Here is a 23,971-nt window from a genome sequence, read left to right as displayed (position 1 = left end):
TATTTTAATTATTGAACTGCAAATTAAAAAGTCTACAAAAAAAAAAAGCCAAAAGTACATTGGTATACAATAACGAAATGAATTCTGGTACAAATACAACTAATATGAATGATGCCATGAAATCAACAAAGAACCTGCTACTGAGTACAACTGCATTAGATTTCTTAAATGATATAGAAAACAAAAATCAAAACAATTATGAAGACGGAATGATAGATAATACTGTTAATGCCACCAATTCTTTAGTTTCCCAGAGTTTCAACGGTGTTTACAAAAAATTTAAATTCAATCCAATATGTGAATCTGGCGTGAGTTATTTTAACAAAAATAAAGACACTAGTCCACCTTTATATTTTTGGGATACACAACTAGAAGAAGGTTTAAATGATACCAGTGGTAGTAATACGATGACAACCAACAATGTTATTATTTCAGACGTGGTTGATGTGGATTACATTTCCAAATTATTCGAATTATATTACGATCTAACTCCGGAACATAGACACGATTCAGGTAAGCTAACTACCTATGGTATAATTAATAAACAAGAAGTTGTTGAACATTTTGAACTTGTTGATTTATGCTTTGAAGATTTGTCCAATGAGTTAGATATATATCTAAATAAGAAACAACAACAACAACATGATAGCGCCGTTGTTATATCTTTGCAAGAACTTTTGAATATAGTTAATTGTTTGAAAACATTTCAATTTTATTGCATCAAAAACGGTCCAGATGAATATTTGGACTCCAATTTTTTTAGCAATTTAAAAGAATGGGTCAACAAATGCGACGGAGAACCCGACATAAATGACGTGGAAAATTTTATGGCAAATTCTGTTGATAACGTTGAAATTTTTTATAAACTAGTCATTCGATTTGTTTTAAGAGGGTTGTTCAAGCAAGCAATTAACCTTTTAATCACTTGGAGAGATACCACCGCGTGTAAATATATTAATAATGAACAGCATTATGAAGCTATCATCCAACTATTAGAAAATTATCCATTTGATAATGAACAACATTTCCGTGAATGGAAAAACTATACTGCTGAACTAACCACGATGGTGAATAGTACCGGTTCTGATTCTAGAGATACAGGTGACAAGGAATTGCAACAATACTGGTTTAATAAATTAGTGTATGTGCTAAATGGATCCAAACATGAGATTGCTACATTGAGCGATAAATGGTATGAATGTTTGAGTGGGTTATTTTTCTTTTATATACCAACTATGAAATTATTACCAGAATATTTACAGATTTCATTGCAGAATAAGAGCACCACTGGTATCTGGGAGGATTGTTGTGTTGATGTATTGTGCAACAGGTTATTGAACATATTGCCTGTATTGGAATCCTTAAATCAGCCAACAGCAGCATTCATTGCCGGTTTACTTGAAAGTCGTGGTTTGATACCAACACCCGTTGATGTTGTTGGCACCAGTGATGTTTTTAAGCCAAGTTTAGCTTCCTATATGTTATATCAATTGAGCTTGAAAATCGTAACACCTACATCAACAAGTATTATATTAGCTGGTGATAACAACGATTGTGTATTGTACAAGAGGTTGTTTTCCATTTCCTTTGGTATATTAAATGTTTCAGGGTATCATCCATATATAAGGGAAACAATTAGTGAGTTATTATTGCATTACCCCATTATTAACAATGATGATTTTGAATATTGTTTAACCGTTGCTGCTAAATGGAAATTGCCTAATACGCTTTCTAAACTTTATGAGAGATTGGCTATGAAAATGATAACCGAGGAGAAAAATTTACTGGAAGGGTTATTATATTTGAGTAAAGTTATAGAAACCACTAAGGATTTTAAAAGTGTTAGTTATGTCGAAAAGAAAATAACGGCGTATAGTTTGGCACTAGTCAGAGATAAATTGAGTGGCTGTGGGAATGCTAGTATTCGCAGTAATTTACTACTGGTTGATGAGGTGATTAAGAAGCAGGAAGATAACAACACTGATGTTGTTTTACCTAAGATTTTAAAACAAAGCTTATCACCATATGCGGTATTATTAAAATGTTATGCTTTTAATGATACTGGAAAATTTTCTAAGCTTGTCAGCGCTGTTTGTACATTGTTGGAGTTCAAATACTTAAATCAAGATTGCAAAGTAATGATATTATACAAGTTTATTTGGCCATATTTAACAAGTAACAGGAGTGGTGGTATGAAAAATGTAGACGTTCCTCTACTGTTACGATTGATAAAAACTATTCAAGATATTAAAGAAGACTGCAACGCAAAAGATGATGGACACACTTTTTTCATTGAAATTCAAAATGAGTTTCCCGACAGACGCGGATTTCTAATCGAATTGAAAAAATTATTGAATACAGTTTTTTGCAGAAGGTCATCACTTTATGTATAAAAATAATAACTAGTGTAAGAGATCTATATATTTTCAAATAGTATGATATATTTTAATGATAATAATAGTATATAATAAAATTCTTTTTTTTTTTGTTTTTTTTTTCTGTTTTTTTTTTCTTTGGTTTTCTTTTTTTTTCTTTGATTAAAAAAAAAAAAAAAGTCTCTTGCCCCCTTAATCACAAAATCTATTCAACAAACAACATCTTGTGTGGCTCTAGAGTTTAACAACAAGGCAACAATTAAACCATATAAACCCAAAACTTCGGCAAAAATTAAAATCAAAATCATACCAACGAATAATCTAGGTTGTTGAGAATTACCTCTAACACCAGCATCACCAACAATACCAATGGCAAACCCAGCAGCTAATCCACTTAAACCAACACTTAAACCAGCACCCAATTGAATAAAACCAGTATACAAAGCTTGTTTTTGACCCAAAGAATAACAGACCAAGACAGAAACAACTAAACCATAAATAGCGATAATACCAGCCATAATAACTGGAACAATGTTCTTAAATAATAAATCTGGTCTTAAAACACAAGTAACACAAATACCAACACCACTCTTAGCAGTACCATAAGCAGCACCGAAAGAGGTGAAGATGATGGCAGCGGCGCAACCCATGGCACCGAAAAATGGAGCATAAACTGGACTATCAAAAATAAAAAAATTTTCTTTTTTCTGTTTATATGATATTAATATTGTAACTAGATTGAGTACAATAATAATAATGATAATAGTGGGAAAAAAAAAAAAAAAAAAGTTAGTAAAATAGGTTGTGTAAAATAAGAGTAGATGCTTCTCTAGTTATTTCAATTTTGTCTGTAAACAAAAAAAAAAAGAAAAAAAAAGGAAAAAACTCTCTCAACGTGATAATGCAATTTAGCTGATATGCCAATTAGAACTAAATGGTTTTATGATATAATATCACTGTTATCAAACAAAAATAAAGGAACTATAAGGTCTTTCATTTTTTTTTTATCTCGACTTTTCTCATTTCTGGCATTTTGTCAATATAATGTATAAATTATCCCGTAGGAGCTTGGCACACAAAGCTGATGGGTTAATTTGTTCTTTATTAGCCAAAATGACCTACTCTCTTTTTTTCATGGTGTTGCGGCTTTAATTTGAATTCTTTTTCCTTTTTTTCAAGCCAACTGATAACTTTTATATATATATATATTGTGTACTTCTTCGGGACTTAATTCATCTTGCTGGTGATCGTCTCTCACAAAAAATAATTTTCTTCAGATGGCTCATCTTTTTCTAGCATTGTATCCTTATATTGTTTTCAAGCACAAAATCATTAAAATTTAGCACCAGAGAAATGACTACATATTAATGCTGGACCATTCCTTATTCGCATATATCATCATCATCGGCTTTTTAAGGTGAATAAGACACCGTTAAAGAATTATTAACATACCATAAATCACTCATTATTATCGTTATATTTTATTATATTTTTGCTTTCTTTGTAAGCTTTTCTTTTTTTCTTTTTTTTTTTTTCTTTCTCTCTTTTTTCCTATATTTTTGTGTAGTGTATTAAACAAAAAGAAAAAGAAAGTTGCTTTGAGTTTATAACTGTTTAAAGAAAAAAGAAAATTAAAAAAAATAATCCAAAAAAAAAAAAAAAAAAAAAAAAAAAAAAAGGCAGCAAAAAAATTTTTTTCTTTTTTGCAGCCAAATTTAAATTTAAAATAGTTAGTTGTACGTGCTGTTCTGTGTCATTTTTATTTCACTCTCCTTTTTCGGAGGGGAAAGAAAAAAGTGGAAAAAAAAGAAAATAAAAATAAAGCGATTTCCCTTCTGTGAAAAAGTGCGTTCTACTTCGTGTTCTACGTCGTTTTCTCACCAATAGAAAAATAATTACTGTACAAATTTATTTATTTTTTTTTTTATTTTATTTTTTTTTTTTATTTTTTTTTGAAACTGATTTTACACCCATACATCCAAATCTTCAAATAATATCCGGGTAAATGTATTCACATTGTACATCATTATATACGGTATATACATATATTTTTTAAGAAAATCACACACACACAAATAAAGCTTATTTCTTAACAGTATTTTGTTTTCTTTTCCCAAAAAAACTCATGATATTATTACCATTGTTACTGCTATTCTTTTCCTTCTTCCTCTTCTTGTTCTTCTGAACAGTTGTAGTATCCACTTCATCAACATTGGTATTTCTAGTGGGCTGTGTGACTGACCTTCGTTTTATAGGTCTATTACTTTCAGTATTTTTACCACCACTAGTAGACAAAGGTGTGGTTTTTGATCTTTTAGTAACTATATAACCCTCTTCATCTACATAAGTGTTATTAATATTATTATTTTTATCGGGCAAATCTTCTGTTTGTTTCAATTCTATTAAAGAATTGTCGTCATTTGTTGTATCTAATAACATTTCCAGCTCATCCAATGGCATCTTGTTAGTATTGTTATCAGTGGTGAGTATATTTTCCTCTTTTTTCAACTCTTTGCCATTTATACCATTATTTTTCTTGCCCGTTTTGTCGCCTGTACATTCTTCTTCTTCCTCCTTGGCATTTTCTCTCATTTCATTGTCCTTATCTTCCTCATCATCAAATAAATTCTGTAACTTTGCCAGTTCCTCCTTTTTTTTAAAAGAATCATCATCATCATCATCATCATTTTGGTTGCCTTTGTCACTTATATTCTTCCGTTCTTTGTTCCTTTTTTCATTCACTTTAATTAATCTTTCTTCCTCTTTTAATTTTTGTTCTTTTCTTCTTCTTTCTAATATCTCAATGGATCTTAAACCCATAAACCTAGATTTTTTGGCTGTAGTCTTAGCAACGGTAGGCGTGGAATCAACGACATCAGTAGTTGTAGAGTTTCCCGTACCAATAGCCTCAGAACTAACATCCGGATTGGGTACAAAGGTTGAGTTTTTAGTGTCTTTGTCTATTTTTTCTTTGCTTTCATTTTCCTCTTTGGATAGCATTAAATCATGTTTGATTTGTAAAACATTTGTATATAGATCACTAACTGTTTCCAAAGAACCCATGTTTCTTACACTCTTGGCAGAAACGTCACCTTTTTTCTCCACAGAATATATAAATACATCAACTATATCTTTACAATTTAATGGGTCTTCATCAGCGAGTACACTACCCTCGTCGACCAATTGGAAATGATAGTTGTTATTAGTATTAATCCCATTGTTGGTATTAGTAGTGAAAACTTTCATAATATTAAAGGTTAATCCATGATTATTGTTATTAATGGTGGTGGTATTGAGATAATATTTGTACAATTCTAATTTAGCCTTATTTGGTGTTATAATAAATTGTTCGCTTATATCATGTATATTAATTGTAGTTTTTGTACTACTGGTACTTGATATTAAGGTATCATAAATATATTTGTCTATTGTCATCATTATATCACTGTTGGTGCTTGGCTTTGTATTACTCATAATGTTAGCATTTCGTGTTTTTTTTTTTTTTTTTTTTTTCTTTTCTTTTTTTTAATTATGTAATACAAAAGAAGAAAGATGGGACCAAACTTACTTCAAGTTTGATCAGTATTTCCATTGTCATTTTTTTGTTCTCACGTGCTTGACCGAGTTTTTTTTTTTTCAGCTATTTTCCGATGATTTTCGGTATTGACTCAACTTTTTTCGGGATTGACCCAAATTTTTTTTTTGTTTTTTTGTTTGATTCCAAATTACAAAACTTTCCTGGTCCGCTTCCGGCCCCTTCGGCTCGTTCATTTATAATCACCCCCCTTTTTTTGTTTGTTGGTTATTTTGGAAAATAAAATAAAAAATTGAATTGAAAACTACTGATTGATAATATATATATATATATATATATATATTTTACCACACAAGATCCCTTTTCTTTTTCTTTTTCTTTTTTTTTTTTTTTTTTTTCTTTTTCTTTTTCTTTTTCTCTGTTTTACAACGTATGTATACTATCATGTTCTAGAACCATCGCAGAAATATCTTAAAGGGTAATTAAGAATGAAAGGAACAGCTAAGATGGATGGAGGTGTCTATCTTGAAAACAGTAATAGGAGGGAAGAAGAAGACTGCGATGAAAATAATGACGATATTATATTAAATACTAGTAATTCAATTATATGTGCGCAAGAAATGATTAAAAGATTATCCTCTTCTTCAATATCTAATATTGCCGAGTGTAAAGAAAAATCTAACACTGTATCACATCGTAACTTGCTATACAACCGTAATTCCATAAATGGTGGTGGTGCTGCTGCATCATTTTTTGCTGACTCTATGATGGTTGGCAACAAAAACAACAAAAACAATAATAATAATAATAATAATAACAATATTATTAGTAGTAATGACGGTAATAGCAGTGCTAAGAATAATAATATTATTACTAATAATAATGAAACTGATTGTAACGATAACTTGTTAAAATGTTGTCATAAAAGAGCCAAGTCACATGCTCAACTAGCAGAAACAGCTCACGGTGTAAGGTTATTAAGTAAAGGGATTTCCAACACGAAATTTATAATCAATGTAGAACATTTGTTGATTGTCACCAAACATTATGATGATTCTTTGATTTATTTAACTAGGGATTTAGTAGAATACATACTAAAACATTATCCACACATTATAATTTACGTTGAAGATGTCTTATTTGCAAACAATCCTAAGTTTGATTTAAAGGAGATTGAAAAGGAATGTATTTCCAACGTTGATAACATAAATAATAATTCGAGCAGTGGCAGTAGTGGTAATACCAATAATAGCTGTCGTAGTGCAAAAAATAACCTAAAGTATTGGAACAGATACGAGTTGAGTCGAAGTAACAGTAACGAGACCGAGGATCAGGGCGAAGATTTATATGATCTGGTGATCACCTTGGGTGGTGATGGAACTGTTTTATATGTTTCTAGTTTGTTTCAAAAGAATGTTCCACCAGTAATGTCGTTTGCCTTAGGATCTTTAGGATTTTTAACCAATTTTAAGTTTGAAAATTACAGAAAAACTGTACATAGGGTCCTAGATAGGGGACGCAAAATTAAAACAAAATTAAGAATGAGGTTATCATGTACAGTTTACAGAAAGAACGGTGATGGTCATCATTATAAGGACTTTGAACGGCAAGTTTTGAATGAACTAACCATTGATAGGGGGCCAAGCCCATTCATTTCTAATTTGGAATTGTATGGGGATAAATCATTATTAACCGTTGCACAGGCTGATGGTTTGATAATAGCAACACCGACCGGATCTACTGCATATTCTTTGAGTGCTGGTGGCTCATTAGTTTACCCCAGTGTCAATGCTATTGCTGTTACACCAATCTGTCCGCACACTCTAAGTTTTAGACCCATTATTCTACCTGATAGTATGGTTTTAAAGGTGAAAGTTCCATACGATTCTAGATCTACTGCATGGGCTGCATTTGATGGTAAAAATAGGGTAGAGTTACAAAATGGTGACTATGTGATAATCAGCGCTTCTCCTCACAGTTTCCCCACTATCGAATCAAAAAATACGGATTTCATTGATTCCATAAGTAGAACTTTGAACTGGAATGTTAGGGAACAGCAAAAATCATTTAGTAACATGCTAAGTGATAAGAATAAATATAGATATGAAAAGCAAAAGAAGTTGGAGATGGCAAAAAAGTTATGTACTGATAGTGAAAACAGGGCTTCTTCGTGTGATTTGTTACACGTTGAGAATAAAAAAATAACAAGTAAAGACGGAAATAAGAATGAGCATTTACTAAGTAGGTCAGATTCGACTTCTTCCGATTCAACATCGTCATCTTTATCATCATCACCAGATTTTATAATAGGCAAAGGAACGGATGCAGACGATGGCTGTGCTATTGTTGAAACAAATGATGAAAGTGTTACTCTCAATAAGAATGATACGGACAGTGATATTGATAATGAGTATAGACATAGCTACGATGATATAGATGTGGTTGAGAAGATAACGCATGAGAAGAGAAGTAAAATTAAAACGATCAAGACCAGAAAAGACAATTCGGTTGGTGGGGACGGTAGTAAAATAAATTTTGAGCTTTAATATAGTTGTTAAGTAATTGAATGTAATTAATTGTAAAATATCGATAATTTTTATTCATGATTTTTTTTTAAAAGCTTATTTATTTATTTATTTATTTATTTATTTATTCATTCCATTTTTTTTTTTCGTCAGTATTTTAATATTTTGTATTTACATCGTTATTGATTGCTTCGTTCTTTTCTGAATAAAATTCCCTCTTCGTTTTAGTGAGCTTGCTGTTTAAGCAGTGGAAAAAAAAAAAAAAAAGTTCTTATCTGAAAAAAAAAAAAAAAAAAAAAAAAAAAAAATAATAATAAAAATTTAGAAAAACTTTTGAATTTTTTTTTAGAACCTCGAAAGAAAATAGATACGAATCAAAAAGGAAAAGAATAAAAAAAAAAATTAAAATTAAATGACTAATAAAAGACGAATAGGCGTATCAACTGTTGTATAGATTTTCATTATATTTTTAAGCTTTACTGTAACTGTTTATTTTATAGAAAAATTATTCAGACTTTTATATAAATTAATAAATGTGAAAATTTTATCGTTCCTAATATACTCTTGTTCATTACTTGGCCGCTTTAAATATACTGTATATAAAATAAAAACTAAAATAAAAAACAGAAAAACAAAAATAAAAATAAAAAAAAAAAAACTCAGAAAATAACTCCATAATAATGCCCACACTGTTATCTACTCAATCCCATGTTGTTCATGGTTACGTTGGTAACAAAGCTGCTGCATTCCCTTTACAATGTTTGGGCTGGGATGTAGATTGCCTAAATACAGTTCAATTCAGTAACCATACAGGTTATGGCAAAGTTGTCGGAGATATCACACCGGTAGATGAATTGTTAAAAATCACAAACCATCTCCTACAAAACTTTAAATACAATTCATTTTTAACGGGGTATTTACCAAATAAGGATTCAGTAGAAGTAATATGTGATAATATTTTGAATTATAAAAAAAATACAAAGTCTAACAGTAGCACCATCCGTCCCTTGTGGCTGTTAGATCCTGTCATGGGTGATGATGGGCATATATACGTTGATCCTAATGTAATTCCAACATACCAGAAATATGTGTTATCAGGATATGTTGATATTATCACGCCAAATCAGTTCGAATTACAATTATTAACCAATACGGAGGGTAAAGTGTTAAATACTACAGACGACTTAAGATCATTAATTGTAACTCTACACCAAAAGGTACCAATCATTGTAATAACCAGTACCACTACCTATAATAATAATCATAAAGAAGATGATAAAAATAAAATAACATGCATTGCTAGCATTAGGAATAATAATGGTAAATTATACAAATTCCAGGTTCCTAAGATAAATTCATATTTTACGGGAGTTGGAGATTTGTTTTCAGCAATCCTGCTTGATCGAATGTGGAAATTGAAGTATCAAAATGCTACTGCAGATATGTTAGTTAAAGATTTTATTAAGAGTATTAACTACGTGCTTAATGTCATACAAAAAGTATTGCAAACCACAATAGAAAACAGATCACAGTACATTAAAACGTTACTAGATCAACAGGGAGGTGAGGGTGCTGCTAAGATTGGCGGTGACGCCAAAATAATGGCTGAAATGGAACTGAAGATTATCGAATCAAAAGATCATTATGATAATAAAGAAAATCTAATAGACTATTTCGTAGATGTTATATAACAGCATGTTAAGATATATATATATATATATATATATATTTGTGATTCACTTTATACTATAATATAATAAATATCCTTTCTTTCTTGATATGGATCTTTGTGTTTGTGTTTTTATTGATATTTTTCTTTTTGAAAAATAAAAATAAAGATAAAAACAAAAATAAAAATAAAAATAAAAATAGTATATAGTATGGTGGATGAGTAGCTGAATAATAATAGTAAGTGTTGGGTTAATGTTTGTTAAAAAAAATCGCCCATTAGTTCAAAAGACAATACTCAATAACCATATCCATAGCCACCTTCATCGTCGTCATCCCATCCATCTCCACTTCTCTTGCTATTAAAGAAAATACTAAATGTAACAATGGAAGTGTAAATTATCAACCCACCACTAATACACATAAACATACTCCATTTGTTAATAATATTACAATGGTGAAAAACGACAGGTAATCCAATACCTAGAATCAAGAACCAACTAGTCAAAAAATCACCAGTATCTCTAACACCATTGAAGTATTTGGTATTATAATAAAAGCTATCATCACCTTCGCCGCCGTTTGTACCACTTAGGAAATCACTGTTGTTGTTATGGGCACCAATTGCATTGTTTAATATCAATTTAGGTAGTGGTGCTATTAAAAATAACGATATATCAAATAAGGGGTAATAGTTTGAATACAAAGCGCAACTTAAAATCACCAGTAGAAATCCTAATGCTAATATCGCACTTAATGATATTATCTTAGTTAAAGGACTTATGCTTATGCTCATATTTCTCTCCTTTTCTTTTTTAATTCTTTTTTTACTTATTTTTTTCTCTTTATTTTTTTTCTTTCCTGTTTAGTTCATAGACAAAGTTGTTTCCCTATCCTTGTGTTGGTGTACTTTACGGTTATATAAACTCCTTTGTTGTTGTTGTTGTCATTGCGAAGATGGTTTTATTTTTTTTGTTAAAACAGTTCGCTGTCTGGGTTGTTACCCGGAGTCGTAGCGTTACTTTGTTATACTGAAATCCGTGTATTAAATTCTTTATTCATTATTACAAGGATTTACGTTCTAATTTGTGTTCGAGGTGTTCGAGCATATACGTATATATATAAACGTAGATATATTCTTGATATACATTTAATTGGACTGTTTGTCCTTATTGTTTTCGTTATTCTTTCCCTTTCTATATGAGCTAAACTATCAGTTATATAAGGATAATGATTTACCTGAAAAAATAATACCTTGTGAAAAGTTGGAAATCAATCCTTTACATACATTTCTGGTTTTTCTCAATGATCGAACTTAATCAATTATTATCATTGATATATTGTTTTCTTCTTTGAGGTCGTTTCAGTTTGTTTTTTTTTTTTTTGAGCCATATTATTATCTATTTAGTGGTTGACGAATTACAGTTTCCCTCATCACTACATGTCTCGTGATCTACAATATACCTATATTATTATCATTGGTATTCCCGATTGTCCCATATGGTTGTGGTTGAAAATCTATGTAATACTCTTATCGTGACATACGCTTGATGCTATGTATGTAATTGTATTTCTGATATTATTAATATTTGTTTTATTATCTCACTTGCAAAATGGTCTTGCAGCGAGTTCGCATTTCATACGGTGGGCGTATGCCCCAACACATTTGTTAATAATATTGTTTAGAAATCACTTTATACGTGAAACTATGTTTTTAACCTTAAAAAAAAAATTAAATAAATAAATAAATAAATAAATGAAAAAAACTTGAAAAAATTTTTTCATTTCTAAAAATTATACTACTATACTAGTATTAACTATATTACTTTATTATAAATGTATTACTATTTACAGTATAAAACTATATTATATGTATGATGAAAAAAAAAAAAAAAAATAAATAAAAAAAACTATTCTTCATCTCCACTAGTCACTTCTCCCCATCCATCATTTCTTCTCTTCTGGGTTTGGTTTAGCCTCACCGCCTTGATTGTTCTTGTAGATTTGTTCAAATAACTTCATAGAGGCGTTTTGTAATTCCTCAGTCTTGGTCTTCAATTCTTCAGCCTTAACTTCTTCACCAGCTTGAGCTCTGGCAACAAACTCCCTCAAGGCAGTAATTTGATCCTTAACCTTTTGGGCCTCAGCCTTATCAACCTTAGCTTCAAATTCTTTCAAAGAAGCTTCGGTATCGTTACATAATTGATCAGCTTTGTTCGCATTTTCAATAGCACTCTTTTTAGCCTCATCTTGGCTCTTGAATTTTTCGGCATCGTTAACCATCTGTTCAATTTCAGATTCGCTCAAACCAGAGGAACCAGCAACAGTGATAGAAGCATCCTTATTACTAGCTTTGTCTCTAGCAGAAACATTAATAATACCATCAGCATCAATGTCAAAAGTGACTTCAATTTGTGGAACACCCTTTGGAGCAGGTGGGATCCCTGATAATGTAAAGTTACCAATCAATTTGTTGTCTCTAACCAATTCACGTTCACCTTGGAAAACTCTAATTTCAACAGAAGTTTGGCCAGATGCTGCAGTAGAGAAAATTTGAGATTTCTTACTTGGAATGGTAGTGTTTCTTGGAATCAATCTGGTGAAAACACCACCCAAAGTTTCAATACCCAAGGATAATGGAGTGACATCCAATAACAAGACATCTGTGACTTCACCGGCCAAAACAGCACCTTGGATAGCAGCACCCATGGCAACAGCTTCGTCTGGATTAACACTCTTGGATGGTTCCTTACCAAAAATTTGCTTAACAGTTTCAACAACCTTTGGCATTCTAGACATACCACCAACCAGAATAACTTCACCGACATCTGAAGTGGCGATACCAGCATCCTTCAAAGCCTTCTTACATGGCTCAACAGTTCTCTTAATTAATGGTTCAGTCAAGGTTTCAAATTGAGCTCTGGAGAATTTCATGTTGATATGCTTTGGACCTGAAGCATCAGCGGTAATAAATGGCAAATTGATTTCAGTGGAAACAGTAGAAGATAATTCAATCTTGGCTTTTTCAGCAGCCTCTCTGATTCTTTGGATAGCCATTCTGTCATTTTCCAAATCAATACCTGATTCATCCTTGAATTTTGCAACAATATCTCTCAACAAGGTAATATCGAAATCCTCACCACCCAAATGGGTATCACCGTTGGTAGACTTGACTTCAAAAACACCATTGTCGATATCCAAAATGGAAATATCAAAAGTACCACCACCCAAATCAAAAACAGCAATAATTTTGGCCTCAGTCTTTTCTAAACCGTAGGCCAAAGCAGCAGCGGTTGGTTCGTTAACAACTCTCAAAACGTTTAAACCAACAATTTGACCAGCATCCTTGGTAGCTTGTCTTTGAGAATCGTTGAAATAAGCAGGAACTGTAACAACAGCATTCTTAACTGGCTTACCCAAATAACTTTCAGCAGTCTCTTTCATTTTATTTAAGACAAACCCACCAATTTGAGCTGGAGAATAAGTTTTTCCTCTGGCTTCAACCCAAGCATCACCATTAGAGTGCTTGACAATCTTGTATGGAACTTGTTTAATATCTCTTTGAACTTCTGCGTCATCGAATCTTCTACCAATCAAACGCTTGGTGGCAAACAAAGTATTTTCTGGGTTGACAACAGCTTGACGCTTGGCTGGAATACCAACTAGTCTTTCACCCTCCTTGGTAAAAGCAACAACAGATGGAGTTGTTCTGGAACCTTCAGCATTTTCGATAATCTTTGGAACCTTACCCTCCATGATAGCAACAGCAGAGTTTGTGGTACCCAAGTCGATACCAATGACCGCACCTTGGACCTTGTTAGAATTGAAACGACGAGAAATTTGACGTAAAACGTTACTACGAGCAGACAACATTATTATTGTATATGTATATTAGTGCTTGTTTTGTGTGTTTTGTTTGTTTTATTTTTTTTCTCGTTAAAAGAATTTAATAGTATTAAAGTGTTAGAAAAAATTGAGTAAAAGGATTCTGAATAGGATGAAAAAGAAAAGAAAGAAAAGAAATATGACGATATTGTCACGAGGATTAAGAAAGAAGAAAAGGGGGAGAAAATAAAACAAAGTGAAAAGGAAATCAAATTGCATTTAAATAATTTTCCATTCTTATTTTTTTCAACTTTTCGCATTTTATATTGCAATCCGGAAACTGCTTTATATAGTAAATAAAATATTTGAAACAGTAGTAATTATTACACATATTTTTTATTTTCTTTCTTTCTTTCCCTTTTTTCTTCTTTCCATTCCATAAGATTCTACTATGTTCTATAACAATCCAATCCTTGTTTACCCGGCTTAGTTCTAATAAATACCTAAGCTTCTGTGCGGGGACGGGGGACGGGGGACGGGGGACGGGGGACGGGGGCTTAACTACAAAAAACACTCAATGTCCATAAAAGTAAAGCCGAATTCGGCCTTTATCTTACCCGACATACATTCCTCAGTCTGCTTGCGTGCCCTAAGCTGTGTAACTGTGTGATAATCTTATATTATTATATTTCGTAAATCATGATATAGGGCTAAGAGTAGTAAAATAGATTTCATGACAAAAAAGAGAAAAATGATGCGCTATGCAGAATTTCTTTCCATATTAACTTACATAATGTTAATATATACAAGATTATCTCTGTATTTTAATGTCCAAAATTAAATTAAATCACTGACATATATAATAAAATATTTTTACCATACCATATCATACCTCATTTAGGAGGTGGAAGAAGAAAAAAAACCATAACCTAGAAAGACGAAACCATGACTATTCCTATAATTGACTTGAATTTGATAGAGCACGAAGATCAATTAATACCGATAATAGACAAAGTATTGAACTATTCCAATTGTTTCCTATTGCAAAATTACGCTAATCAAGAAACCATTGAAGACGATGTATTAAAATTGACACGGCAAAACCCCCCCAGTATTAGAAACAGCGATGCTCTAACGAGTAATACGAAGAACCATCAATTTTTTCAAACACAAAACCCAGATAATACATATGTTATTGAAAACTGGGTATTTAACAATAATACTAGTGATCCTTGTTTGTTTTTAAAAGATCATCCTCATTTATATGATTTGTTTTGTAAATTGAATAAATTGGCACAATATTTTTATAAGTTATGTTCAAATAAAGTATTGGCATCGGCATCGGCATATCAATGTGGTAAAGACAATAGAACCAGTAACCTTATCACCAATACATCCATTCAAAGCATCCAATTACAAAGATATTTTGAAAATTTGTCTCAAAAGTCAGATCACGCGTATCAAATTGATTATAATTATCTCTGGAGTTTTTTTACTCTAATCCCACAAGCTGTCGATATACAATGTGAAAATATAATGAATGGAAGATGGGTTAGCATAAATAAGCCAGATTGTATTTTTGTTCACATAAACACCTCATATTTTAAAATTGATAGCATCAATAATAACACTACACCGTTTAAATATAGAGTTAAATCACATGTAATAAAATTATCATTATCAAGCGAATTGATCTTGCAAAATGATACCAATCATTATAACTCCAAATATCTGAATTATTTGTATAAAATAGCACCCTACTACGTGGCCAGTGCCTACCCTTTATTTTATACCGCCACACAATTTGCAGATCAAAAACAGCAGTTATCAATTTTTTTGAAAAAATTAGATTCAATGTTATTATTTGAGAAATTTAGTTCCACCTCAAAATCATCATTACTAATCAATTTTAATGTGTCAATATTACCTAAATTCACCAAAAATGATAAAGAAGCAACAAAATATGTTATTTATTTAAAGCAACTGTTGTATCTTTGGAATGAGGTTTATAATAACCAAGTTTATATTAATGATGATACTGGCGATATTTTGATTGATATCAATGGGGTTGCAAATTTGTCAAACCCTAAATTTAGACTAGCTATATTCAATGAAAAATTTGAATGTTTTATTAACCACCAACAGTCTTCTCAACAACATCAATCAGATAAATGCTTGCCCCATCACACTTTGGAAATTGTAACCATACCCGAATTTGTTATAAACAAACGGTTTCGCAATTACAGTAACAGTGGTAACGATGATAGCAATAGACCAATGAAAAGGAAAAAAAATGGTTTTAGTACTGGCGCCTCAGCTTATCTTTGCAACTCCATTACTTCAATGAATTTTAAAATGATGAAACATAATGCCAATAACAAAGGTATTTTCGATTCTGATAATAGTCTTACTAGTGATACATTGGTTAGCAATATTAAAAGGAAGGAATTGGAAAAAATTGCCAGACTGGATTATGAATTGAATAGAAGATTAGAAAATGAAAAGAAATTATTATTAACAAAATGTAAACAAATTTTGCATATATTAATTAGCTTGAAACCGCAACAGCCTTATACAATAACATATTTAATAAGTTTAGTAATTGACTCTTTGGGTTATAGTAGAATCAATGAGGATGAAATAAGGGCTGTATTAGATGAATTGGTTTCCAAAAACATAATTAAGGAAATTATAATAAACGGGAATCCATCTTCTAATAACAAGCAGATTTTAAAAGTATATCGTTGGCACAAACTAGATAAACAATTAATTGATAAAAAACTAGTATTATAAACAAATGTAAATATATATAAACATATAAATACATACATATATATATATATATATATGGATTGGAGAGTACACCTTACAATATATTTTCATACGCAGTAATCATTGATGTGCAATATCCGCAGGTTTATCATCCATAAATAAATATTTGAAAAATAATTCACTTAGATAACTACCAAAGAAATCTATCAATAAAATTGAGGTCAACTTAAATTTAAACGCACTGTCCATTGGTACAAATTTCATAGCTTCATTCAATTCAGGCATAAATTCAGTAGCACTAGCTAGGGCTAAACCAGCGACACCAATCAACCCATAGTACATCCCCTTATTGTTTCTGATATTCTCTCTAAATGGCTCACCTTGATAATTAACCGCAAAGGTGGAAACTTGTTGAACCAATTGAATCAAAAAAATAGCAGTATTCAATAAACTTGGTTCAAATTTCTTTTCCAAATCAATTTGTGGCTCCCTAGGTTCCAAAACATAAACTGCTTTAGTTAGATAAATCAATGTAAAAATATGAACAGCAAATTGTGATAAAATCGATCCCATGATATAAGCATTAAAAATACCAGCTTGTGGTCTTTGTTTAGACAACTTTTCATTTGGCTTCCCCCTAGAGATACTTAGGAAACAAACACTCAATAATAGCCCAGAGACAGTGGATTGACCATCTCCAAATTTAACACCAGACATATAAATCACACTCAAAGAATAAGCACTAATCAAACAATTCAATGCCAAAATCTTATACATCTGGATAGTGTTGATCAATGCACATCTTCCTTGTCTCACAACATTGGTAACCGCAGAAACATTGGCTAATTTGGAAGTAAACGGAGCAGCACAAGAAGCATCCCCTAATTTCAAACTTGGGGCATCTTCATCGTCGCCAGCCTGGCTTATAGTCCCCAATAACATGTCAGCAACCTCAGATCCACTAGCGTTCTTTTTAGCACCAGCCCCTGAAGTTATAGCTTGAGGCTTTTCGGTCATGGCTTTAGCCACAGCCTGTCTAATCTCTTCCGTTATTGGCGTGCCTCTACTTTCTAAAGCTTTCAAATAGTTAGGATTATTTGGGCCTGGTGGATACAAATGAGCAATTGGTTGAGGAACGGGTGGAACTGGTTTGCCCCATCTGGTAAACAAATCGCACTGTTTCCCATACACATCTTGCATTTTTTCAATCTTGCGCTGTTCTTGTAATTTCTTCAATCCTTCCTCGGTACCGTTCAACAATGCAATACCAACGTGTGCCTGTTTCAAAGCACCAACATCATTAGTCCCATCACCACACATCAAGGTATTATATCCCATGTCTTTGTATGTGTTCAATAGATACTCCTTTTGAGATGGCGATACACGTGCGTAAACCCAGGTATGCTTGATCAAATCCTTAATTTGCTTATGAGTTTCCATTAATTTCAACGCATGGCCCGTAACTGCCAAATCATATTTACCAAAAATTTCAGTTGAATCAATATCATCTTCTTCTGGATTAAATGGTTTGACAATACTTTCATCAACGCTACGAAACACCAATTTATGCAAAGTTCCATCGCCAGGTTGATCCAAAATCAAAGTAGCTCTCTCTACAATCTTAACTTCGTTTGCAACATGCACTGCAGTCAAGGGATTATCACCGGTAATCATAATACAACGATGCGAAGATTCATTCAACATTTTAATAGTTTCAATAGCATCATCCTTTAATGGACAATGGAAAATCAAAAACCCTTCAAATTTTAAACCTGTTTCCATATCTTCACGTTTCAAATCATTAACCTTTTTCAATAAATTGTACGATAATTCCTTCGAAGCCAAAGCCAAAACTCTTGAACCAGAACGAGTAAAGGATTTGTAAACGGCATCGTAGTTCGATGGAAGCTCAACTAATCTGGAACGAATGGTTTCCGGGGCACCTTTTACTGAAACGTACAACTTACCCTTATGCACAGCAATGGATGATGATCTTTTCAAGCTCGAAGAAAATTGGAAACGGCGTAAAACCTCAACTTTGCCATGTTTGGAGTGCGAAACAAAGTTTTTGCTGTCAACTTTCCAGCCACAGGCTTGCAACGTGGCCTTCTCCATTGGATCACCAACAATTTCGCCGTCTTCTAATTTAACTAATGCATGACAAGAGCCAATTGTCAAAGCTGTAGACAAGGAAGCATCTTCAGCCGGATGTAGATGACGATCGTCATCTTTATTCAAGCCAGCTAAACCTTCAAAAACCAAATCCTCTCCAGTTAAAGTACCAGTCTTATCAAAACAACAAACATCAATTCTACCAGCTAATGGAATTCTAAAAGGTTCAGTACAATAAACATAAAATTTGGACAATGCGCCCAACGAAGAGTTAACAGCCATAGTCAATTCCATTGGTAATTCCGGTGGAACAACAGAGGTCACAATTAAAATACAATCTAAAATCAATTTGGATTGTATTCTGCCCATTTTAGTACCTTCTACCCAAACATACCAGGAAGCAGCAATAGCAAAATTCAACAAAAATAAAATAAACATAAAAGCTTCGGTATTATTCGCAGAAACCCTTTCAGCAGAAAACAACATGACACGAACTAAGGATCCTTGTGATGTTTCAAACCCGGTTTTAGTAACAACAGCCAAACACCCGCCATCTGGAGGCTTAGCAACATGGCATTTTTCTGGGGGGGTAACTTGCAAACATTTGGTACCACCATGCAAAACGCTATTTTTATCGACTCCTTTGAGGTCCAAATAATCATCGCCTGGGCGTAATTGAATAGATTCTTTGATTAATGGGGTGGATTCGCCACTTAACATTGCCTCATTGACAATGCACGAACCACTAATTAAAAGCAAATCGCAAGGAATAGCAACATCATCATCAGATCTTGTAATGGAAACCAAATCATTTGGTAACAATTGATCGGTCTGTAGCTGAACCCATTTTCCATTTCTCAATACGTTGATTGCATATGGTTTAACACCCATGGTTCTAAATTCCTTTAAAGTGGTTAGTCTTTGGAAAACATTTGCAGCTTCCATCATGACAACCATAAATAAGTTTAACAATGAATAGTACCATAAGTCATCAAATAACCACAAGGCAATACAGAAAATTTGAAAAACAAAAAATGGCGCAATTGCGTGCTCTTTGAATAATTCAACAAAAGTCGGAACTGGAATATCAAACTTGTTTTCACCATATATTCTTTTGATATGGACTAAATCGCCGGTATTACCCTTGTTGTTTTGGAAAACTTTCAATTGGACAGGTTCATCGATCAAAAACTGTGGTGATTTGAAAACACCATTGTCTAATAAAAATCTTTTCTTTTGGAATTGGAAAAAGGTTTGCAAGACGCCACCTTCGGTCAGCTTTTCAATTTTAACAATATCGCTACTCCCATTATTTGGTGTGGGTTTGATGTATATATGAGAAGCATCTTGAATGCTTCTGGCAGTGACATAATTGAATAAAACTTCAATAGATTTATTCCAAGCTGGTAACAAACGCACTAGTAAATTCAATGAAACCAAGGCACCAAAATAAACAAAGGTCCATTCAGATCCACCAATATACTTATCATATTGGCTAGTGTAAATTTGGAAAAAGGTGGCGTATAATGGTAAAAAGGGAAAGACATATGGTCGTGAAAATACTGGTTTTGGAGTTAACAATTTGGAATCCTTAACTAGAGGACTCTCGACTATACCAGGCATGGTTGGTGGTCTTAGGTATATTTATATTGTATTGTATTGTATTGGTTAGTTTTAATATATAAATGTGATTAAGTATGCCGCTTTTTTTATTTACGAAAAAAAAATTATATATATATATATATATATATATATATTAAAAAAGAAAGAGGGAAAAAAAATAGATCAGAGAAGTATAAAGAAAGAAAAAAAAAGAAAAATAAAAAAAAAAAAATATATATATACATATAATTTTCCTTCACTGAAAATGAAAATAAAAAAAAAGAAAAAAAGAAAAAGGCGGCGGTTTTACCATTTAACGTAAGGTACAACTGTCTTTTTCTCTTTCGTGCGTCGCTAAAAACAAAGTTTTTTTTTTTCATCGAAAAATTACACTTTCTATCTAAGAAACATATATATATATATATATATAAGTTACAACGAACCTAAACAACAAAAATCACATCATCTTCAGCTTCCATTATATTACCTTTTTCAATGAAATATTTTATACATGCATTAAATTCTTGTGGGGTGAATGGACTTGCTTCAATTTCTTTGTTAACAATACTAAACAATTTTTCGCGGGGACAACCATCTTGCAAAATATCAGTAGCAATTAACTTGACAAATATTTCACTAAAAATGTGTAATCTTTCGGAGGAAATATGATCAGTTGACGTTTCGTTTTCTGATTCATTATCTTCCGGGCCTCTTCTTTTCAATGGGGAGGCATTGGCAGAAAAAGCACCTTCTTGGACATTGATGTTCTTTCTCGGGGATAAAATGTTTCTTTCTGTTAATTGCTCCTTGGCTTTTGGAGATAAAGTTAATCCTTTGGATAGCCTGGTTTCAATATCGTTCTCATCTGGGTACAGACGAGTCGAAGGTGATGACACAAATAAATCACGCTTAGCAACGGAACTAGTCAAGTCATTCTCCTCGACATCTTTAGAATTACTTTTGATTGAAGGTTTTGGCTTTTTCTTTGGTGAGCCTTCATCGGCGCTCTTTTTATAAGGAGAAGTGCTGTCTTCAATATCCTCTCCGTCCTGTTCTTCACCCAATAGCGCAAATCTTAACAATTGACATGCAATTAACGCATCTCTTTTTTCAACAGTCTTAGATAGTCTAACTTTTGCATGTGCAGACGATAACCTAATCAAAGTTTCTAATGTTCTTGCTGTGATAGGTAAACCTTTGGTGTTAGAGGTACCATTTATATCATTTCTCAAATCACTATATGTTTTAACGATGACGTCTGTTGCTTCTTGAGACAACTGTGGCACAACTCTTTCCTTTGCATATTGAATGTATTTTCTCAAAAACTTAATCGTCACAATTAATGGTATATCACTACCGTTGTGGTCACCTTTATTAATTGCCAATTTAGCACCTGCATGCAAAAGGGGGTTAAATTTTTCAAAAATTTTCCCGTCTTCAACATCCTCATCTTCATTGCTATCATCGCCACCATCAACTTGGCTATCACCCAAAGCCAACGTTAAATTCAAATGTTCTCTTACAGGTTCGCCCTCCAAATAGCCCGGTGGTATATACCTATGCGTTCTTAAAACATGTTCGCTAATATGTCTATCCCTAATATCGTTGATGTCATCAGTAACAACAAATAGTAAGTCAAAACGAGATAGCAAGGAATCCGGTAGAGCGATGTTGTGATGAGGATCTCTGTTGATATTGTATTGACCCATGATGGGATTGGCTGCGGCAATAACACTACACCTAGCATTCAAAGTTGTGTGTATTCCAGCTTTGGCAATCGTAACAGTTTGTTGTTCCATAACTTCATGAATAGCAACACGGTCAACTTCGTTCATTTTGTCAAATTCATCAATACAAACAATTCCACGGTCAGCCAAAACCATAGCACCGGCTTCCAATTTTCTCTCACCAGTTTCCTTGTCAGTAGTAACAGCAGCAGTCAACCCAACACCCGAGGAGCCTCTACCCGTTGTGGCGATTGCTAATGGTGCTGTGTTTAAAACAAATCTTAGGATCTGGGATTTTGCCGTACTTGGATCACCAACCATTAAGATATTAATATCACCTCTTAAATGAGAGCCGTTGGGTAAATTTTTCTCCACACCACCTAGTAGCATTAATAAAACTGCTTTTTTAATCATATCATGGCCATATATCGAAGGTGCTAACGATTGTGATAGTAATGCAAAAATATCTTTTCTTTTCCCCATTTTAACGATATTTTGAATGTCTATATCGTTTAGAATTTCCACAGAGGAAACACCCGTAGATCTGGCATGTAATTGATAGACAGTATTTGCCAAGATAAAAGTTTGAAAACCAGTTAGACCAACAAGCCCCTTTTTGTCCTGTAACCCACCGCCACCAGTACTCTTGTACACACCAATAATACAGACCCTGTCACCAGGTTTACAAGTATCAACCAAATCGTTATCAACAATAATTTCACAATGGCGGGGTAACTGTCCAGGAGGTGATAGCTCAGGCATTTCTTGGATGGTTAGCCTTTGGTGATCATTATACTCACTCCATCCATATTCAGTGATCAATTTATTGCCCTCGTCATCCTCGGTGGGATATATGGGGGCAGTGCTATATCCTGTAACGGCTGATGAAATCTGTGTTGTTAAAGAAGAGGTAGAATCTTTGTAATTTCTATAATAGAAACGTGAAGCTTCGGGGGCGTAGTGGACTGATTTGGTTAATTTTGGCCTAATTAGCGAAGTTTTGGTAATAATCCCTTGAATTGAGATCAATTTGTTTAAATAGTATGCATTTAAAGTACGCGGAGTAATGCTGTTTGCTCCAAAGGCACCTCTGAAAGAAACGGACCAACTTAAAGCTTCTTGAAAGTTTGAAGAACCAACTTCTGATACAAGCGAAGCTATATTAGTAACCGCTTGTTCCAATGCCGGGATATATTCACAAGGTTCGTTTAACACGCCATTCCATATGGCAGGATCAAATTGTAACAACTCATCCGTGGAAATCGTGATCCTCAAGGGCAAAGGTTCAAAATCATTATTGTAAGACTTTTTCTTGCCGCCCCCGATATCATCGTCAACCATATAATGGTCGTCATCTTCTAGAAGATTATCATTGTTGTTTTCGTTGTATAGTTGGATACTTTTAATTTTATCTTTGTATTCAGAATAGATATCAAAAAACTCTTGGAATCTACGAACTCTGTCGTTAAATAAAGCATCTCCTGTAATTAGAGCTGGATCAAAAGTGGACGCAGGTGGGACAGAAGGAAGAGGAGCAGTAATGGCACTCATTTTAATTAGAATTTTGATGTGTTTTTTTTTTTTTTTTTTTTTTTTTGTTTATCTTATAGAAATACTGAATTCTAGTTTCCTTGAGTAAATTATAAAACACAAAGAGGTTTTTAAGTAAAATTAGTTCAAGGATCTTAAAAAGGAGGGAAATTATTGAGATTACGATCTATGAAGGAATTATTTTTAGAAAAAAGAAAAAAGAAAAAAAAAAAAAAAAAAATTTTACGCGTTTTATACAATTGGATTTCTATTTTAGGAAATGATATTACTCTTTGCAGC

At 32.6% G+C, this 23,971-nt stretch overlaps 10 protein-coding genes across 10 annotated transcripts; 4 read left to right on the top strand and 6 right to left on the bottom strand.

Moving 5' to 3' along the window:
- Nucleotides 1-77: 77 nt before the first annotated feature.
- Nucleotides 78-2,393, top strand: NUP85 (Nup85p; the record flags this gene model as incomplete). Its single annotated transcript, XM_046077949.1, has 1 exon — nt 78-2,393. The coding sequence occupies one exon, from the start codon at nt 78-80 to the stop codon at nt 2,391-2,393; it is 2,316 nt and encodes a 771-aa protein (XP_045934346.1).
- Nucleotides 2,394-2,584: 191 nt separating this feature from the next.
- On the bottom strand, nt 2,585-3,841 carry VMA3 (H(+)-transporting V0 sector ATPase subunit c; the record flags this gene model as incomplete). Its single annotated transcript, XM_046077948.1, has 2 exons — nt 2,585-3,053; nt 3,828-3,841. 2 exons carry the CDS (start codon nt 3,839-3,841, stop codon nt 2,585-2,587), a joined length of 483 nt encoding a protein of 160 aa, XP_045934345.1.
- Nucleotides 3,842-4,457: 616 nt separating this feature from the next.
- Nucleotides 4,458-5,849, bottom strand: POL32 (DNA polymerase delta subunit POL32; the record flags this gene model as incomplete). The annotated part of the gene is made up of 1 exon (XM_046076663.1): nt 4,458-5,849. The coding sequence occupies one exon, from the start codon at nt 5,847-5,849 to the stop codon at nt 4,458-4,460; it is 1,392 nt and encodes a 463-aa protein (XP_045934344.1).
- Nucleotides 5,850-6,398: 549 nt separating this feature from the next.
- Nucleotides 6,399-8,456, top strand: UTR1 (NADH/NAD(+) kinase; the record flags this gene model as incomplete). Its single annotated transcript, XM_046077947.1, has 1 exon — nt 6,399-8,456. The coding sequence occupies one exon, from the start codon at nt 6,399-6,401 to the stop codon at nt 8,454-8,456; it is 2,058 nt and encodes a 685-aa protein (XP_045934343.1).
- Nucleotides 8,457-9,115: 659 nt separating this feature from the next.
- BUD16 (putative pyridoxal kinase BUD16) lies at nt 9,116-10,126 on the top strand (the record flags this gene model as incomplete). The annotated part of the gene is made up of 1 exon (XM_046077946.1): nt 9,116-10,126. The coding sequence occupies one exon, from the start codon at nt 9,116-9,118 to the stop codon at nt 10,124-10,126; it is 1,011 nt and encodes a 336-aa protein (XP_045934342.1).
- A 275-nt stretch (nt 10,127-10,401) lies between these two features.
- On the bottom strand, nt 10,402-10,899 carry VPS55 (Vps55p; the record flags this gene model as incomplete). The annotated part of the gene is made up of 1 exon (XM_046077945.1): nt 10,402-10,899. One exon carries the CDS (start codon nt 10,897-10,899, stop codon nt 10,402-10,404), a length of 498 nt encoding a protein of 165 aa, XP_045934341.1.
- A 1,151-nt stretch (nt 10,900-12,050) lies between these two features.
- On the bottom strand, nt 12,051-13,976 carry ECM10 (Hsp70 family ATPase ECM10; the record flags this gene model as incomplete). Its single annotated transcript, XM_046077944.1, has 1 exon — nt 12,051-13,976. One exon carries the CDS (start codon nt 13,974-13,976, stop codon nt 12,051-12,053), a length of 1,926 nt encoding a protein of 641 aa, XP_045934340.1.
- An 897-nt stretch (nt 13,977-14,873) lies between these two features.
- TAH11 (Tah11p) lies at nt 14,874-16,721 on the top strand (the record flags this gene model as incomplete). Its single annotated transcript, XM_046077943.1, has 1 exon — nt 14,874-16,721. One exon carries the CDS (start codon nt 14,874-14,876, stop codon nt 16,719-16,721), a length of 1,848 nt encoding a protein of 615 aa, XP_045934339.1.
- A 99-nt stretch (nt 16,722-16,820) lies between these two features.
- On the bottom strand, nt 16,821-20,435 carry SPF1 (ion-transporting P-type ATPase SPF1; the record flags this gene model as incomplete). The annotated part of the gene is made up of 1 exon (XM_046077942.1): nt 16,821-20,435. The coding sequence occupies one exon, from the start codon at nt 20,433-20,435 to the stop codon at nt 16,821-16,823; it is 3,615 nt and encodes a 1,204-aa protein (XP_045934338.1).
- Nucleotides 20,436-20,857: 422 nt separating this feature from the next.
- Nucleotides 20,858-23,692, bottom strand: MCM3 (MCM DNA helicase complex subunit MCM3; the record flags this gene model as incomplete). Its single annotated transcript, XM_046077941.1, has 1 exon — nt 20,858-23,692. One exon carries the CDS (start codon nt 23,690-23,692, stop codon nt 20,858-20,860), a length of 2,835 nt encoding a protein of 944 aa, XP_045934337.1.
- Between the last annotated feature and the right edge of the window lie 279 nt (nt 23,693-23,971).

This window comes from Saccharomycodes ludwigii, chromosome IV (assembly GCF_020623625.1).
Source record: "Saccharomycodes ludwigii strain NBRC 1722 chromosome IV, whole genome shotgun sequence".
NCBI lineage: Eukaryota > Fungi > Ascomycota > Saccharomycetes > Saccharomycodales > Saccharomycodaceae > Saccharomycodes > Saccharomycodes ludwigii.
The sequence above is the reverse complement of the archived record's forward strand: the minus strand, read 5'-3'. Positions and strand labels throughout refer to the sequence as shown.